Source organism: Lutra lutra, chromosome 11, assembly GCF_902655055.1.
Source record: "Lutra lutra chromosome 11, mLutLut1.2, whole genome shotgun sequence".
NCBI lineage: Eukaryota > Metazoa > Chordata > Mammalia > Carnivora > Mustelidae > Lutra > Lutra lutra.
The window spans coordinates 60,754,572-60,775,035 of record NC_062288.1 but is presented as its reverse complement, the minus strand read 5'-3'; the positions used below and the strand labels follow the sequence as shown (position 1 = coordinate 60,775,035).

Sequence of the window (20,464 nt, the reverse complement as noted above, 5' to 3'; positions counted from 1 at the left end):
AAAAACCCTCAAAACTGTGCTTCCAAGCAAAAGAGTTGTGTAAACAAACGAAACAACCTCCTCCCCCCCAAAAAACTACTGGCTATATTTTAAAGTATGCATTTTAAGGTCTTAGAAACAAATGTATAATGAGTGAAATAAGGTAGGAAAGCCAGTTAATTAATAAGGATTTGAAAAATGCAGTAGAGGGAGGAAAACCTGCTCTATCCTTTTTCCCCTGGATTCCAATATTAGTCCTAATTAAGGAAAATTGCTGTAAAGTACAGAAGTGTATCAAAGATGAAAATCAACTAGCCGACAAATATTGAAAAAGACATGCAACGTGACCCATACTGTAAAAAAATACAAACGAAAACTGGCAAAGATTTTGTTAAAAGATAATGCTTGAGGTGCCTGGGTGACTCAGTCGGTTAAGCGTCTGATTTTGGCTCAGGTCATGATCTCAGGGTCCTGAGACTGAGCCCTGTGTTGGGCTCCATGGTCGTGGGAGTCTGCTTTGATTCTCTCTTTCCCTCTCCCTCTGCCCCTCCTAACCCCCTTCCCTAGCACATTCTTCGTCTCTTTCTCTCTCTCTAAAGTAAATAAAGAAATCTTTAAAAAAAAATGATAATGCTGAACACTTCTGAAAATGCTCTGAGATATCCTCTTGTATTAAAGATAGGAATGAAAATAAGTGTAAATTTTAAGAAATTTGGATATATATATATATATATATATATATATATATGAATGTTTAATTCTCTTTGACCTCATATTCCTAATTCTGGGAATCTATGGTTTTTAAAATTTATTTTTATAATTAAAGGGTTTTCTAGTTGAGAAATTCTAAATATCCAGAAATAGAAATAACAGTTAAAATTTTTATGTGACACCTGTAAGATAAATATACAATTATTAAAATGTTCTCAAAACACACTTGATATGGGAAAATGCTTATAATATGTGAAATTTTTAAAAAACAGGATAAAAAGTATATATTCAGTATGAACCTAATTTTTGATATATTATATATATGAACAGGGAAACAAGAATATTTTCATTTTAATGTATCTCTAAAAGTTTGCCATTATCTATTAATTTTTGACCAAAAGTACACTGGAATTCATGAATTAATTAATTTATTCATTAAAATATTTTATTTATTTATTTGTCAGAGAGAGAGAGAGAGAGAAAGCACAAGCAAGGGGAAAAGGCAGGCAGAGTGAGAAGCAGGCTCCCCACTAAGCAAGGAGCCTGACATGGGGCTCCACCCTAGGAATCTGGGATCATGACCTGAGCTGAAGGCAAATGCTTAACTGACTGAGCCACCCAAGCATCCCTGAAATTCATGAATTTATGTATTAAAAAAGTACTAAAGTCTTGGGCCTACATCAAGGGGATTTCAATACTTAACTATCAAAACACCTTAATATAAAGCCATCTAACTGTCAGAAGGGGCCACACTGGGCCTCGAGGGCTTGTGCAGGGCTTCCCTGCAGAGCTGCACTTGGCTGTGGCTGGCAGAGTCCCAGGCACCAACCAATGCAGGGATTTGGGGAGTTGTGGGAAGGATTCTCACCTGCTCAGATATCTCTCTCCCACCCACTTTTCAAAGGTCCTGAAATTCTATCACTGTGAATCAATCATCTAAGTTAAGTCCTACCTTATTCCTGGAACTTAAGGGGAAAAAAAAAATCCACAGTGTGGGGTGGGGTTATATATTAATTCACAGTAACATCCCCATCTAAATTAGCTGATCAGATTTTCCCTTGTTCATTCTAGCAACAAACATTTCCTGGGCACCTAGAACATTCGGGAGAGATGCCAACCTGGGGACAAGGAGCTGAATCAATTTGGCCTCTGAGCTCTAAGGGATCATAGGCTGGTCGTGAGGCCAGAAAGCAGACAATGACACATAATAAAGCTCCCCAAGGAAGAGATAAATAAGGTACAAATGGAGTCCACCCTTGAGTGCAGAAGGCATGCAGAAGAATTGCACCCAACCTGAAGAAGCTGAGAAGACTTCACAGGAAAGGTACATTTGAGCCGAGTCTTGGGGGTGGGGGGAAGGAGGAGTGAAGTTTGCAGAGGTGAAGGAATAAGATAGGAGAGGCAAGGCAGCCAGAGAGAGCTAGAAGCCTCCAGGAAGGTGCCAGCCTCCTGGGAGGGGCTCTCAGAGAGTGACCCTGGTGTGCAGAGCTGAGTCAGGCAGGACAGGCTAGAAGGGACACAGGTCCAGACTGAGCCCTCGAGTACCATGGAAACACAGGCGCGTTCCCATGCAAAGTGCCAAAAGGGAGAAGGATGTTCCAGGAAAGGGCGCAAGTGAAACACGTGCCAGCTCTGAAATTCTAGCCCAGTATGCTCCTGTTCCCTCTTCCACTTCAGATCCTGGCTGTCTACTGGAATCACGTTACGCCTTGCCTCTCTGGTTGCGCTTTTAATCTCTACAATCCAAGGCCACAGTTGGATGAAAATCTTGTCCTCCTTAAACACGTCTTCTGTTCTGGTGACTGTGAATACCATTTCAACACACAAATACTTGCTGTTTGGTTTTATTGTGTGGGACTTAACTATTCTGAGAAGCTAGTGATTCATCTTATTTCTACCAAGGCAAACACAACGGTCAAATAGTACACCAGTACATTGTACGGCCAGCTTTTCAAACTAACAGGGGAGAAAAAAGACAATTTTAAAAGGATACAAGGAGGGAAAATGTACTTTTTGTTAGTTTTTTACTCGAAGATTAAATTCTTCCTTTTATTTCTTAAGAAAAGAAATATCCTAAAACTTTAGGAAAACATTACTTCTTCCATCCATTCCTGTGTCCCATCTCCCGTCACCTTCAAAGCACAAATTTTCTGACAGATTTTCTGTACTTGCCACATAAAATGCCAAATCAAGGCAGAGCCATCAGCCCAAAGTGCAAAGCAAACTTTTGTTATTAGTCGTGTTGGCAAAAATCTTGGAAAGATACACAAATTCCAAGAAAAGACCAAAATATATCTCTGCAAAGCAGAACTTCCCTGTGACAAGATTTCTAAGATTTCCTCACCACCACCACCACCACCCCCCGGCCCCGGGCTATTCTAACAGAAACTGAACTTATTTGTACAATGTTCCAAAGCAGACAGGGACACACGCACACGCACACGTACACAGATACACAAAGAAGACGTGCCTGAAAACTGTCTGAGAGGGGGTGTTCCAAACCGGACCATGTGCGGTGTCCTTGGCCAGATGCATCTGACTTCAGGCTTGGGAACATGAAACAAACACAAAAACAAGACCCGGCAATGCGCGTGCTGGGCTGGATGACAGAGGCGGCGAGCAAATATTGGGATTGTGTTTCACCTATTGCCATGGTTACCAAAACAGGGTGGATACTGACAGAAAGAAATCAAACTGGGAAGACAATGCATCCCAGGAGAATGTCTGAATGTGTGCTCGAGGAGTTTGCTGGGGAGGGTAGTGGGGGAGCCCAGAGAAGGGATCTGATGGAAAGAGGCGTTTCAATACCCCTTTGTGTTGTGTGAGAAGCCAGCTCAGTCAACTCTCTGCACCGGCACAATACAGACCTCCGAAGGCCCGTGGAAGATCCACAGCCCAAGGAACCCACAGAGGAGATGTGGGAAGTTTAGTTTTGCTTGGTGGCAGACGAGATCAGGGCAGTTTGTCCTCAGCACGAAGAGATGAAATACTGGGTGTGTATGCACACTCTGGGTGATGAATAAGAATAGCTTAGTGGTATCCAAGAGGGAGACCACCAGAAGAGACTCTTAAGTACAGGAAACAAACTGAGGGCTGCTGGAGGGGTGGTGGGTGGGGCAATGGGGTAACTGGGTGGTGGACAGTGGGGAGGGCACGTGATAGAATGAGCATTGGGTGTTATATGCAACTGATGAATCACTAAATTATCCCACTGAAACTAATAATACACTATATGTTAACTAACTTGAATTAAAAAAAAAAAAAGAATTGCTTAGTAGTATCCTATCAAGACCCGCCCCTTCCTCTCCCCACCCAGTCTCAAGAAGAATTATAGAGAATTGGGCCCATTCTTTTGAGCAGTCTGATGGTTAGCTTCAGTTCCCAGTTGACATGATATAAAAGGGAAAAGCTGATTGACCCTCTTCTCCCGGGGACTTTGCCTCGCTAACCAAACTGTAGAAAACACTTCAGGAAACACTCCCCTTAGAAAGTTTGCTATCACAGCAGCTAGCAGATGGCTTTCCTTGTCAACTCCTGACTGACACAGGAGAGTGAAGTTCCATAAAGTTGAAAATCCAGAAACTGAATTTTAATTCCTTTTCTTTCTGCTAATTAGCTATGTGACCTGGGAAAAGCTACTGACTTGAACTTTAGGCCTTTTTTCCTCAAAGGGAAAGGATTTTGCTGAAATTATTTCCAAGCTCCTTTCCTTCTTTGGAATTTGGTGATTCAGAGGCAATCAATAATCTCTCAAATTCCTATTTTCAAAACAAATATAATCAAATGCATAATCCTATGTATTTGAGGTTCTGATCAGCACATGAAATGTCATTCTGTAGGAATTTATTGTGTTCTACAGAAATATAAACAAGTGGTTGCCAGCTCTTATCAAGGATCTGATCATTGAATCATTTAGATGTTACCCCCAAAACGACACAATATATTCCTAAAATTTACATTTCCTGTAGTTTAAATGAGAAGTGGCAATGGATATGAACGTGTATACTCTCAGCCGACAGAAAGGAGTTGGGACTTCTTTTGCTGTTAGAGAACTACTGCTGCTTTTAACTCTTTAATAACCATAAGTAAGCTCACCTTCAGCATTTGTCCTGGCCAGAGAGAAATATGGATCAACCTTCTCTCCTGGGTTTAGCTGATGAGAACTAGAGAGTCTAATAGGCGTAAGCGAAGAGGTAGCTGGGTCTGAGCTATTCGTCTGAGCCTCATCTTCCTTTTACCGCTGACGTTTGTTTTTGTAAGAACTTGCTTCTACTCAGGACAGGTTACCACAGGGACACCTGGGATGGCATGATGAAGTAGAAACAGGACAAAAACCCACAAGAAGACTCGGGTGCAGGGCCTGGTTATGCCACCAAACAATGCTGGAAAAGCCACTTAACTTTTCTGTGTCTATGAAATGAGGATAGTACTATTTCCCTGTTGACCTTACAGGGTTGCTGCAAGGCTCTGATGATACCCAAATATAGAAAGCTTTGCAATTTGCAAAGGGCTCTATTAATGGAAACCCATAGGGTGATCATCGCTCCCGCTGGCAAATCATGACGGTTTAGAGCTAAGACCAAGAGCCCAGTGCCTGGGTTCCCATCCCCGCACATTTTACCAGCTTGTATGTTCTTCCCTAAGTTACCTAACTTCTCAGTTTATTCATCTGTAAAATGAGAGTAAGAACAGTATTCTCCCTCATGAGACTAATATGAGGATTAAATGAGAAAACAGAAGGTGCTTAACTCAGCTTCAGCTATATATACAAGTGCTTAGTTAATGTTAACAGTTACTATTTTCTACCAGGGTGTTTTAAGAGAGCAAAGTGCCTTTAACAGGAGACCCACTGTTCATATTAGTGAGGGCGTAGATTTTTGTTGCTGTCTTTGTTGTCATGGAATTGTACATAATTCCTGCTCATCTGGGTATGGGACAGTGGTTTTTTATAGCAGTGAGGGAGGAGGATTCTGAAAAAAAGTGGCCGCCTTGGCTCAGGCCATCCTCATGTTTTGATCACTGGTTAGAGGGACACATGGCTGTTAGCATGATTCAAAAGTTAATGAGAGTTTCTTTAAAGTCAACAGTATTTCCTGCCTCACCACAAAGCTTCTGAGAAGCAGACAGCTCATTCATTCACTTTTTTTTTTTATTTTTTTTTTTTTTATTCCTGGACTTTTAGGAAGTGAAACTGGGGATGATTAAAGCAAATAGGCAAATCGCAGAGCGGCATTTCTTAGGAGAGTCAGGGAGATGTTACCTGGAGACTGTCTTTTCATGTGTATAAACTTTCCAGGCAACTCCATATGGAGCCAGGCTCCTCTGTGATTTATCTGTTGGACAGTGGGTGGCCAAGGGGCACCGTAGGCAAACAGTTATCCAGCTCGATAATTAGGGAGGGGAAAGGCAAACACAAACACACCCAGGTTGACATTCAAAACAAAGTGGAGATTGAACCACAGATTGCGCATTATACCACCCTAGTTCTTGTCTGCCTATCTGCCAGCAGAAAACCAGGGGCCAAGAAAAGAAGCACTGTTAATAATTTATCAGTACAGCTGATGAAAAAGGCACCATGCTAGGTAGAAACCTGACAGTCTGAACTAGGGGCCCAGTTGTGTTGAGATGATGGCTTGATTTCCCTAAGTTTTTACTTGCCTTTGGTGCCCTCACTTATGAAAGAAGGAATTTGGACAAGGTCTTCACTAAGTACCTTCTACCTCTAAAAGCCTTTGACTCTGTTTTGTTTGTTTGTTTGTTTCATTCACTCATTAATGCACATATTTATGGACCTATTCAATAAATTGTAAACCTCACTATAAATGAGTTATTGACAAGTCGACAATTGAAATACAGCACAGTTAGCCTATCACGATGGAAGAAATAGCACTTAGTATTGATCCTTCTCAATTCCTGGGAGGTCAGTGTTATTCCACCTTCTGTGTTCTAAGTAACAGATATATTGCTTTTCTTTCAAGGAAAAAAAAAACAAAACATGCCAGAGGTTGTTTCCAGATATCCTTCAAAGAAATCAGATGTAGTCAAATACTCTCTTTCTTTCTTTTTTTTTTTTTTTTAAAGATTTTATTTATTTATTTGACAGAGAGAGAGAGAGAGAGAGATCACAAGTAGGCAGAGAGGCAGGCAGAGAGAGAGAAGAGGAAGCAGGCTCCTTGCTGAGCACAGAGCCCAACACGGGGCTTGATCCCAGGACCCCAAGATCACGACCTGAGCCAAAGGCAGAGGCTTTAACCCACTGAGCCACCCAGGCGCCCCTCAAATACTCTTTCTTAGTTGATTACTTAGCTTAGCATTTCTCTATTTTATCTTCTCCTTCGGAGACCCACCCTTGCCCCTTACCCACTCCATCCCACCCCCCACTCCCACTGCTACTGTTTGGTTCCTTCTCCTTATTTTAATTCAACTCAACTCAACTGATCAAATTCAGTTCTCAATCATGGGGCCTATCTTAGCACAAGGAACCTTCATGATGCAAGGGTTAACTTCAAGGTGCTCCAGATCAATCCAGTAAGGAGGCCCTGGACATTCGGTACTATCAACCGCCCCTCGGCTTTTCCAGGTTATTTGAAGGTCTAAACCTCTAAACAGGAGGTCCTTGCCATCCTTATCTCCCATTTTGTTGTCAGTATAAATGAACCCCGAAGATTTTAGTATAATCTACTGGTTGCTGTTACCAGGAAGCTGTAGATATTTTTATCTAAAGGGTCAATATTGTGATGAAAAAGCTTTGTCGGTGGAGTCTGAGATGTTAGTTAGCCTTCGCTAGTGATGCATCATTGGGCCAGTATTTTTAAACCTCTTGGAGCTTCAGTTGTCTCAACTATAAAATGGGGACAACAGCCCTGTCATGGCACTGTCCTGAGGGCAAAATCAGGTCTCAGGTATATGTACTTTCTTGGTATCAACATTCCCTTGGCTTCCCTAAGTTTGTCTATACTGAAGGTTGTATATCCAGTGACCTTCCTTTCTAGCAGACCCCACTTTCATGGAAGATACCCACTGATCTCAGGAATCTAGGAGGAAAAACTCATTGTTTCGGGTGGTTAGAAGTAGCTAAAGCTCTCACAGTTCTGAGTCTCCTCTGACCTCCAAGACAAAATCCAATATGCATATATTCACTTGTATAACATGAAGCCATAGGTTTGTAGCCTTGATTCTTCAGAAAAAGAATCCATGTGTCTCAATTAGAATCTGCCAGGATCATGACAGTACCAGCGTGGATAGCTGTGACTTTAGTCTACTGAAGTCTACTGCCTGATGTCCACATACATTAAATAAAAAAAGAGCACCGTGCTACTTGATTTGGGTTTCCCAGATTATTACACTGTACAGCTTACTGGGGACAGTTATTTTACTCTCCTCCACCATAGAAATGACCAATTTGTGGCAAGAAAGATGGATGCATCCTACTGAGCAATCACTATTCGGACAGCTTCTAACAAAGCTGTAGAGTTAAAGCAGTCCTGCCTTAAGCTTTTGTCCACCTCCAGGACCTCCAAGTTTCACCAGAGATGCAGGATGATGGCTTTTATCAGTGGTCAATAGAGAGTGTGAAATAGACACTCTGACACCAACATCCCCAGGAGAATAGGTCTGCAGTGTTTTGGTGTGGGCGACACCCTCCCTGGCCGCTCTCTGGTTTCTCGTGTGCTCCGAGAACACACCCCGCAGAGTGCATTCATCACAATAGCCCATGTGTGACCTTTAGAAAAGTCCTTGAAAACAGTGAAACAGGAGTCTTAGTTGAAATCTGGAATCCATTCCAGTCTTACACAGGAAGAAAATTAAGCATAGAACAACAAAGCCCATAGTTCAGAGAAACCTGGGGAGGCTCTGGCTGACATTAAAATCATGGAAGATTTTTTTTTTTTCTCCATTACTTTGTGTTTCGTAAAAGCTTTTCATCTGAGCAGCCCGAAGCTGCTGGAAAATACTGTCAGTTAGTAGAAGGCAATAACTGGCTTCTCCAGTGAATAAAGCAAGCAGAATGAGAACAGAAATGCTGAGTAATGTATTAAAAGCCAATTACTAAACACTTTTCCAGGCTACTAAGTAAATGCTATTTCTCCAAAATGTGAATGGCTAATACCACCATTTTCCCCCTTGGAATAACGGACTGGCAATAATGGTGTCAGGGTTGGGAGCCCAGGACAGAGACAACAACTATGCTCCCTAAGCCTTAACTCCAAGATAGAGTTCATTAACCCAGACATCATGGATCTGGAAAGACACATCCATCCACCCGGAGCGTGAATCAGCAGAATTGTGTGCTTGCTCAGTAAATTTAACTGGGCAAACATCTGTGGGGAAACACGATTTTATAGGTACAGACCAATTTCCTTTTGTCTCCCGCTGATATTAGTCACAATAAGTGGCCATGTGATGTGTTTTTCTTTCATACGTATAAATAATTATAAACCTGTACTCCCTTTGGAAGCATTCTCCTTCTTTGCCTGTGCGAAGAGAGGGGTAGGACATTTCCGAGTCAAGCGGTGGCAGATAATCCAGTGAAAATCAATTGGCAGGGAAATTTGGTTTGGAACTATGTGTAAGAATCCACCTAAGGTTTGTCTGGGAGGTCCCTCAAAAGGGATACAGACCCTGGACCAAACAAGATGATTCAGAAATAATCCAGCTGGGGGAGCGGCATTGGATGCTCAGACCCAGAACACTTATTCATACACATGAATAACTTAATTTTGTTTTTTTCTTAAGTACCTTCACAGTTCATTTTTTATTTTCCTTTAAAAAAAAAAAAAAAAGAAGTAAATGGCATTACTCTGGTCTCTACAACAGATGCCAGTTTGAACTTCACTCTGCCAGCAAGTATTTGGTTTGGCTCTGCAGGGCTTGAGTTGAAAAAATATTTGCCAATTCCAAAAAGATTTAACGAGCTTTGCTGAAGATGCCGGTGCCATCTGGCATGTCACAGGGACTGTGGCATAGCAAAGAGAACTCTCTTAACCACAGATTTTATTTGCCCGAGGTAGCCAACACTGGGGATTCGGGCGCTTCCTTGAATCAAGGAGCTGAAAGACAAATGAGTAAGATTTCCAAGAGAAAGTGACCAAAGCAGGCGTCCAAAAAACTTGCTGCCTTTGAAAATGAAGTCACCTGGTTTTGGTGGCTGATTTTCAGAACTGTCAATAACATCCTCATACCAGCCACCAGACACAGTCCCCAACGCTGTCAGTCAGGAAACCAAATAAATCTCCGACTTGTAGCAAAGCTACCCTGATCCAATATCAGATCTAAAAACTTTGATACAGTGTATTTTGTTGCCATCTGAGACCTTACTAATTGTGACGCCAGAATTTAACTATATGAAAACTGAACAACCCACTTCAAGTAACTCTCCTAAATACAGCCAGCAAATTTACTTTATATTGCAAAGATGGACATGCATTGCTTTTATTAATATTTGATAGAACATAATGCATAAATCTTTCACTGCGATTGGAAAGACTGACCTTCCTGCACATAAATCTCAAATGTTAAAAGTCACCGAAAGTTGTCGCCTGAAATCATGTATTTCAGTAAGAAGTGCAATTACCCTGTGCAAAAACAAGGCTGTGATCCTTTGAATTAGTGTCACGTCTGACAACTATAACAAAAAATGAAAAATATTTCCGTGCTAGTGTGTCCTTAAAAATCACATGTCTGTTTTCACGGATATGGGGACAGGAAGAGTGATGGTGAAACTGTGACCACCTTGAAGAAGAGACACTCTGGATTGTTTTTGTTAATTTCACATTATGAGAAAACATGCACCTACTTGAGTATATCCTACCTTAACTCCTATGGATCTCCCCAAACCCCTACATGTCCCTTCCACTGAAGCTGATCCAATGCTTATTACACGGTCATCTGATGCCAAGATTCAATAACAAATATCCTCAAAGAGAGAGCCAAGTTCCGTATTGCCTTTCCACGGAAAAGACCTACTCACTGAAACAATGACGAAGCCGTCTACCTGACTTAACTGAAATCTGGAAGTCAGAGTAGAGATCAAAAGAAAAACTCATGAAATTTTAAAAAACGATGATTATAACTGTTACTTACCATTTTGGCTTCTGAATGCATTGGCTGGACCTGGGGAGAAGCACAGGGGTTGCTCAGATTTGGACCTTGCATTCCCAGAAGGTTGGAGTTCACTGACATCTGTCTCTCCATCTAAGAGAAAGGAAAGCAACAGAATCAGAAGTCTAAAAAATGTGGTCTAGGTCCCAGACAAAGCTGCATTTCTCTTTCAAGTGGGTCATTTAGAATTTCTTTGAACAACTCCAGAGAAAGACTGTGGTTTGGGGAAGGATAAGTAACACACTTCTGAGCCTTGAACTCCAGCACATCAAAGAATTAATCCAAAGCTGTGCCTGCTATAGGAGATGCCCCATGCCAACGAGAACCATGTTGTCATGGTACATTTACAAACAAAAGTATGGAATATTTCCACTTCTGCAAACACTCCAACTGCCACGAGTCATGCTTCTTTTTATAACTGTAAAAAATAACGTATGCATAGAAAAATGCTGCAAGGATATATACCAAATGGTTATCTCAGGTTATCCATGGCTTTTCTCCCCCCCTAAATTTTATATGAAAACATTAATCATTTCAGTAATAAGAAAAACATTAAATTAACTTAAAAAGTAATACTCTCGAATATACTGGGTCTTCTTGCCACTGTAACTTATAAACACAATCGAGATGACCAAGAGCGGGGCGCCTGGGTGGCTCAGTCAGTTACGCGTCTGCCTTCACCTCGGGGCCTGGTCTCAGGGTCCTAGGATGGAGCCCCACGTCAGGCTCCCTGCACAGCGGGAAGTCTTCTTCTCCCTCTGCCTCTCCCTCTGTGCTCTCCCTCCCTCTTTGTCTCTCTCTCTGTCAAATAAATAAATAAAATCTTTAAAAAAAAAAAAAGAAAGAAAGAAAAAGCTGACCAACAGGTACCTGAGCTGTTGCCCCTGGTTCACCTCCCCTTCCCTGTTAACCTAGTCATGACACTACACAGCAGCAGTTTTTGGCCTCACAGGCGAGGCCTTTGAGGGTGAAGAAAGCAGCTGAGGGTACCATACCACACATGATGGACACTTCTGGCCTTTTTGTCTCTGTTAAAAAGGAAATGCAGTAAAACCTCTCCTTCAGTCAAGGAAGGGGATGTCTGATATTTTCTGTTGAGTAGAAATCAAGCATGTTTCAAAGAACTAGCGGAAAGCAAGTACACTTAATACTAAGTTCCACAGAAGACTTTCCTCAAGAGGAAAAAAATAAATTCTTCAATGCAAAAGTTCCCCTTGCCGAAGGATGGAAAGGAAAACGGCTCAGAAACTTGAGGGAATCCGGTTTCTGCTCAAAGTTAGCCCCGGGAGGCTGAGGAAATAAATACGGAGTTCTTTATCACTGGGGCTTTTCCCAGAGCGCAGGACAGAAACCTCACAGGCAAGAATGGAGAGTGAAAGCCAAGGTAAATGCCCCTTCAGGGTCCCTGCCATGGTCGGGTTCCAACCCTGCAATCCCTGCTGGGTCTGCCCCAGGTGTGGGGTTGCGATTACAGCATTAATGTGCGGGTTAGCTGAGGTGCTCACGGAATGACGCGAGTGACGGGTGGACAATCCCCGTCACAGCAAATCACCCTTCGCCATCCCTTAGCCTGAAAGAGCATATCAGTTATCTGGCAGTGTATGCTTCAAAAGGAGCTATCTGATGAAGAATTTTCTATACAGTCTAGAAAATGCCAGCAAAACCTTTCGGGGCCTCATCAATTCAGCAAAATAAAATGTTCACTCCCATATGCCCCCTGAGTCTCTAGGTAGTCTGGGTATTTTATTTTTTATTATTGTTTTTGTAATTCTGGTAAAATATGCATGTCATAAAATTTACCACTGTAACTAGGCTTCCGTGTACAGTTCAGTGCTATTAAGTACGTCCGTCTACTGTTAAGTCACGAAGACTGCTCCACAGAATGCTTGTTGCTTATAATTCCCCCTTCCAGAGGCTGGGAGATGGAAGAGCTGGAAAGGCATTTGACCCTTTATTCCAACTGGTAACCATCTCCCAGAGGGAGATCAAGTCCAAAGGAGCTTTTGCTTTCAGTTTCCTGAAGGAAGGTCACTGAGAAGTACAAAGCTACAAGCTACAAAGAAGGGCGAGCAGCTTACTTGCAGCCTTGGGATCCAGAATCAGCCATGCTTCCCACTCTGTGGAAAAGTTACAGTCTGTGACTACTCCTACTCCATGACTCACAAATTCAACAGAACGTTGAAAACAGGCTGATTCCTCTACTTAAAAAAAAAAAATTGCATTTTCCCATCTTAGTGATGATAGGGGGTCAGCAAAATCCTCTGCAAGGCAACAATTTGGCTTTTACGCATAAGGTTCTGCCCCATGAGTGTGCTTTGCTGAGGTGCTAGAGCCAAGAAGTCAGAAAGATGGGAGTGGTTTTGCCAGACACTAAGCAACATCAGCCCTGGTGGTAAAATATCCAGGTAAAGGATTTTTCACCTTTTTATGAGCTTCTCCTTTCCCTCTGAAACAAATCAGAAAACGGGAGCTACAGTCTCGACAGCCTCACTGGGCTTCTGTGATTATAAATGAGTGTTCGTATTCCCAAATGATGTAAACACTGGACTTTCAAGATAGGAAACCACAGGACCGTGAACTCCTGCCTTGTTGCTCACCGGAACCCCAGCATCTCGCACAGTCCTTCGCTCCTAGCAGGCATTCAACAGAAGTTTGTAGAATGAACAGATGCATTATTTGCTTCAGACCTAGGATTTTATTTAACTGTGTGGCCTGGTAGCAGGCACTGCAAATCAGTTAAGAATATTAGCTCAGCCTGCAGACAGACAGACCTTTTCTACCAAGGGAATCATGGTTCCCCGAGGGCAGGACCTCTATAGGAAGACTATGCTTATAATGCCAAAATCTGAGCCCAGGAGCAGGGAGCTTGATAACAAGGAGGAAAGGACCTAGATTTCTGGGACCAGGAACTCTTAGGGTTGGTTTGTTTGTTTGTTTTTAAAGATTTTATGACAGTTTTCATGAGTTACCTTTGTGTCACTCTAAGGTTTCTCAGCCTCAGCACTGTTGACATCTAGGGCCCAAATAATTAGTTTCTGGTGGGGGCCGTCCTGTGCATTGTAGAATGCTGAACAGCATCCCTGGTATCCACCCACAGAGGCCAGTAGCAGCCTTCTCTCAGTGGTGACAACCAACAATAGCAATTCCAGACGGTGCTGAGCAACTGCCCCGAGTTGAGAATCAGTGCTCTAGACTGACGCTATTGTCATGGCAGCTGGGCATATCGGTGACATGGGCTGGGGAAATCCTGTGGGGGGTGGCAACCTTGACTTTCAGTCTACATTGGCTCTTGATCGTGTAGCTGATCCTTTCCTTCTATTCTGAAGCATTAACAGGAGGCCAAGTTGTACGGTGAGAGGATATGGCGGAAACCACTGCCAGATACTTACTCACTGCGCACTCTCTGCCCGCGTCCCACCTTTGTCCTGGAAACAGTACAGTTTAGCCAAATGGGAAAAAAAAAGGTCACTGAAGTAGTATTTTTCTGGCTGATGGATAGAATTTATGATAGGACACTAATTTGGGACAAGGGGGCTTTAGCATCTGAAGGAAGATGCTTATGGTGGAGTCTTTGTACGCCTGGCTGGGCTGAATAAAACCTGGGCAAGTGGCATTGGTGGCGCTGTCGTAGCTCATCTGAAGATGTCTCGGGAGAGCAAGGCAGGGAAAGTGTGTCAACTCAGCTGTTCCTTCCGGCCCGATTTTGCAAAGACTGTGTTCCTCATCAAGACAACCCAATATTTACAGCAGCCAGGTCCATTTCTCTGAACTTGGGGCTCCCAGCCCTCATCCACCCCTGCCTCCACTCAGATAAATCGGCACACTGCTCTCAACCTTCGAGAACCTGAGCTGCTCAGCGTGAGTTGAGATGGGGGTTCGTCACAGCTGTCAGCTTTTCATCTGGAAAATGAGCATGTTGGTAATTACCGCGATCCCATTCCCACAGGATCCCGATGAGAGCAACGTGAAGTGACAAATGTAGACGGTTCCTTAAAATGTGCACATGCTATGCCAGGCATTGTTGATACTGTTTGGGAGGGTTTTCACGGAATTGTCATGTCATCTCTTAGGGCTTTTGAGAACAGCTGTGGCCCCAGGAATAAGCACACCAGACAGGCTCCCCAAGACACAAGGCCAGGAAGGGGATCCTGTGGAAGGAGAGCAAGGTTAGCCCTGGGATACTCTGGATGTCCCTTCTAGGCTAATATGTTGTTTTCAGGGGTGGGGGGGTATATTATGTAATGATCATAGACCCTGGAGTCATCATTTAAATCTTTAGGCTCCATCCTACTCAGCTTCCTGTGCCTCAGCTTCCTCATCTGTAAAATGGGGGTAATAACGGTATATCCCTCACAGGTTTGTTGTGACAGTGAAAGCAGAGAATATAGTGGTATCACACGGTGGTTGACCCAGTGGGCTCTGGCGCCAGGATTCCTGGGATCAGAACTCAGTTATGCTGCTTCTCAGCCAAGCAACCTACTTGCCATCCTTTTCTCATTCAGACACCGGGGATAGAAATAGCACGTGCCTGACAGGATTGTTTCAGGTATTCATGAAGTGCCTATAAAGGGACTAACACATGGTAAGCCCTTAATAAATGTTGTGAGCATGTGTAACAGAACATGATACACAGGGACACCTACTAGCAGATATTCTGTACCATCGCTATTATTTTTGTTATTATAATTGTTACTCTGAGTCCTGGCAAGATCACTCCCTGATGAGTTAAGGACACTCGGTATAGAGCCCAAGCTATATAGATTTTGGGCTAGGCATAAAACACTGTGTCCTTGAACAAATTCTATCCCCTGGGTGTGGCAAGCTCGCTTGTCACCAGCAGGAAGATGGGGCCAGGCCTCACTAAGGGAGCACTGGAGGGCGGGAGAGCCAGCAGGATGCCTAGGGACAGACAACCAGGCCCTCTCCACAAAGTAGCACACAGCTCAGCTCTTCACCCAGAAGTTGCTGTCTTTCCAGCTTCGATCTCAGCTTTGCCTTTACTCCTTTCAAAAGAGCAAGGCTCAGTGGCAATGAGAAGCACTTACTGGCATCAAGACGGCAGAAGAACCCGGCATCGTCGGGTTGGGCAGGGTCCCAGGCATGGAGGCTGGCATGGGCTGTCTCTGTCTGTTGTGGAGATGTAGCAGAGAAGATAGAGAGCCTGGGACAGGCCTGGCAACACACAGAAAAAGCAGACATTATTCCTGATGCCTTGGGGCGGGGGATTCACTGCCTGCTTCCCCGTGTCCAGAACCAGCGGGAACAACACCATTACAAGAGCAACAGATCAGATCCTCTGATGGGAACCACATAATTGAGGATATTAGGGAAATAATAACAAATAAAACACAAGCCTGGCTTCCTCTGCTGCTTCCTAGTTAATACACCAAATTCCACTTCATTTCCTGACCTCTGTTATCTAACTCATGTTCAATAGTCAACAAGTCGGCGTATCTCCTACAACTCCTGCTTCTTAGGGAAGGGACTTGGGGGTGAGATCCTGTGTTTACTCAGAATTCTCTGCCCTGTGGAGGATCTTAGACCCTGAGATCTGTGTACGTCATCTGGACTCTCCTATGCCTCTGCCCAGAAGCCCTCCTGGACACACTTTCACTGTCTGCATTGTAAAGCCAACTTGATCCATGAATTCCCAATAGAAATCTGTTTTGACTTTCTCGAAGTTCTCCACTGTGGGTGGAAACAAACAAACAAAATAACAACAACAACAACAACAAAAACAAAGCCAGGACACAGATCAAAGTAGCAGGAATGAGGTTCATGCCAGTGCAGCCAGCCTTTCTCAGACAAGTCCAGAGCCCAGCTCCCGATAACCAATCCTTCATTTTATAATAACTGGAGGTGTTAGGCTGTTTGACAGAAACTGATTTTGGCCTGACCCACAGAACTTGGGTAAGCATTCCTCTGGGGAGTACATAGTTTGAGCTTTTGCTTCAATTTGCCAGAGGAAAAAAAAAAAATTTAGAACTTTAAATTGATTTAATGAGCCAGGGAATGTGTGTCTGAGGGAAAAAGGAAATTATTTGTGTTTATGAAAAATGGCAAATAAGTGACCTCCTCAGCTAAATTCTCAATCTCCCGATGCTTTTGCTCTGGGGAGCTGTATAAATGTCAAACCATTAAATTAAAGATTTAACAAATAAAACAAAACAATAAACAAACACCCCCCCACCACCACCACCACCGCAGAGACCTGAGTCTTCCATGTTAAAGTACTTTATCCTGAATGCCATAAATGAAGCTACTGTTTCCAGAATTAATGCATTTTCTTAAAAAAAAAAAAAAAAAAAAAGATTTGTTCATGTTAAGTGCTGGGTAATGACTGGAGATGAAGATGTCCTGTGTGGCCCAGTGCCTTTCTCAGCTTCAGGGAAGGACAATTCCATTCAGAGTAGCATGAGAAGGCTCTCCTTTGGACCTCAAATACCTCCCGTGCCTGACTTGGGGAGAAGTGGGGATTGAAACAGGGAGATCATGCCAACAGGATCTTCTTTTGCATTGTTGCTGAAATCTCAAAGATTAGGTTTTCTACTCTTTTCGCCTAGCAGCTCCTTTGAGTAGAGCTAGCTATTCCAGGCGCATGGATTTTAGAAGGATTAGTGACAAATTAGTCAATATTTATATGTTCAGGAAGTTATATAAATGAAAATATAAAAGAATATAAAACCTTTACCCAGACTCCCTGCAGATGTACACAAATGTCACCCAGCTTTATGACCAGAATGTGTGTATGAACAGTTAGTTACACGGAGAGGCCAACCAGAAGTAGCCTGCAACAATAAAATGAGTGTTTTCAGAAAAGCAAATGCATGTTATAGGTATTTCTTGACATGTGCCCTGGGGCCCTCTGGAGTATAGATTAACAATAGGATTAGCAGGGTCTTTGAAGGTCCTTCACCTTTCAGAGCTGTAGGAAACTGCCAATTGTAGTTGCTCCAAAACTCTACAGTAGGTTGTACCTTCACTGGGTCTTAAAGCCTACCTCATTCAGAGGTGGATAGCTCCAGTCAGATAGGTATAAATGGTGGCTCTGTCAACAGACAAGGTTTGCTTTATATTCTCCAGTCTTTTTATTATTATTATTTTATTTTAAATATGTTTATTTATTGGATAGAAAGAGAGACAATGAGAGCGGTAACACAAGCAGAGGGAGTGGGAAAAGGAGAAGCAGGCTCCCACCAAGCAGGGAGCCCGATGTGGGACTCGATCCCAGAACCCTGGGATCATGACCTGAGCTGAAGGCAGACGCTTAATGACTGAGCCACCCAGGTGCCCTATATTCTCCAGCCTTAATGTTTTGTTTGTGACCTTTGCTGGGAAGAAAATAGCTGTATATCAAAATATGTCATCTTTAATAATGGTCAGTTCCTGCAAGTGCAAGGTTAGTAATCTAAACTGCCCTGTTTTATAAGGAGAAAAATTCACTGAGACCATCTCTATAGATAGCTGTTAATCATCTATCCATCCACTCGTGTACAGATACCCAGACAGGGAGATGTACACACATACATCCATGCATACATACAGATACATCAAAACGTACAGACATACAACCTTCTACCATATCTCTTTTCCCCTAGTCACCGGGAGGAATGCTTTGGGTATAGATAGGGACAAGCAAAAAAAGACAACTGAAAACATTTTATAATGATGATTTGTCATATCATCCTCCTAAAGAAACGGCAGCATATTATCATCATTTACATTTTGTTTCCAACATGATATATTAATGCTAATCTTGGTGATCAGTTTCTATTGAGTCATTCTTAGAAAAGAAATCAATTAAACCATACTTTGTGAATGAAGATGCAAAAGTAATTAAACTCAAAATGACTTTTCATTCTTTACACAGCTAAGGAAAACTAGCTGGACAGAGTAGCTGGGAAATGGTACACTTACTTCCATACCATGCATAGATGTACCAGATTTTTAAATACCAAGCATTCCTTCATTAATTAAAAAAGCTTTCCAGGGTACTGAGTTCCCTTGGAATTATAATAATAATTGCCTAATGATAGAAATCAAACCAATTAACAATATATAGTTGAAAGAGAAATGGCTATTTGAGAACTCTGCATGTTTGGATTCTAAATAACTCTCAATTATTGTTTTACACAGATCTATATTTTATTTATTTATTTGAGAGAGAGAGAGAGAGAGAGAGAGAGCTCACACATGCATACATGTGCACATGCAGCAGGGAGGGGCACAGGAAGAGGGAGAAAGAATCTTAAGCAGGTCCCACACCCAGTGTGGAGCCCAACAGAGGGCTTGATCTCACGACCCTGAGATCATGACCTGAGCCAAAATCAAGAGTCAGACACCTAACCGACTGAGCCACCCAGGCACCCCTCCACAGATTCTATAAATAATTTTCCCAACCCTTGCTGGGAACAAAACTGAGGGATTTTCTGTGCTTCTTGCTTGGGCTTTTAAAACTACAAAAACTGACAGAAAAGAAAAATCTACTCTTACCCATCACGGGGTATACAAAGGACTAGATTGAGGTAATTATGTAGCTTGGCCCAATAAATAATCATTTGTCCAGAATATCCTGATCACTGAAGCAAGAGTGGTATCAGAACAATTATATTAATTATCTAATTCCCTTTGTGTATATAGAAATAATTATTAACACATTGCACTTGCTTGAAACTTTTTATATTGCACTTATACAGTTTCATATTTTTCAAAATATTTTCACCTTCCTGTGACTTGAAACAATGCCATGTGGTGGGTAGGTCAGATTACCCCCATTTTACTCAGAGCTGAATTCAGAAACATTTAAATATGCCCAAGGTCATATGGGTCATGAAAAGAAGCAAGGCTCATATTCAGCTTGCAACACAGGGCTTCCCCCATCACACCTTGATGGCTCCCATAACTAAGCTATTATTGATTTTTTATGCTAAAACAAATTCACGGTCTATTTCCTTTGATATCCACACTGCTCCCTGGACTGGGCAATGAAGTAGTAAAATTCTGCAGTATTGCTAACATGAGAAGTCACTCATCCATGTGAAATTATGCTTTCTTCCTTTAAAAAAAAAAAAAAACAACAACAAGAAACTTCCCAAACAACACATCAGTTAGACTCGGAAAATAAGATGGCAAATCGCAGCAAAGTTGTAAAAACAAAGACCCAACAGTCTTTCTCCAGTGCAGGCTTGTTGCCATGAGCTAATAATTCCAGACTTTGAGCAAGCCGAGCCTCCTTTTTAATAACCATATGCCTCTAGGTAAAGTATTTCTACTAAAAATTATTGAGGCATGGAACAAGGTAAGATGTGTGAGCTCATGTTGGATTGTTCAATTACTAAACTGAGTCCCGTAGCATTAAGAGTTTTCCAACTTGACAGATTATTCCTCTTTATACACTTGTATAAACATACTGCTTACGGCTGAAATCTATGTAAGCTTTTCTTTCAATTAAAATGTCAAGGATGACAGACTGTGTTTTCAGTGTCCTTAACAGAATGAAAGGTACCACAGCAAGCGATTTCATGTCCTCATTTTTACCCCCAAAGGATGTTTTCCAGTCTAGGGGTGTCTGAAAAGCGAGCTTTGTGTCTGCCGCTCTTTGCGCTTGGACAAGCCCAACTATCTTTACGGAGTGAGGGTCTGGTGATTTTGTTTGGAAGTCTCAGGAGGGTCA

At 42.5% G+C, this 20,464-nt stretch overlaps 1 protein-coding gene across 4 annotated transcripts in view; it reads right to left on the bottom strand.

Annotated features, from left to right (window-relative positions):
* CREB5 (cAMP responsive element binding protein 5) overlaps positions 1-20,464 on the bottom strand; it is a 410,198-nt gene that overhangs the window by 83,857 nt on the left and 305,877 nt on the right. For all 4 annotated transcript variants that reach the window (XM_047695012.1, XM_047695011.1, XM_047695013.1 and 1 more), the window contains 2 exons: positions 15,837-15,963; positions 10,774-10,884 (listed from right to left, as the gene is read on the bottom strand). In XM_047695012.1, the coding sequence (XP_047550968.1) occupies positions 10,774-10,884; positions 15,837-15,963 (238 nt within the window). The remainder of the gene's footprint in view (positions 1-10,773; positions 10,885-15,836; positions 15,964-20,464) is intronic.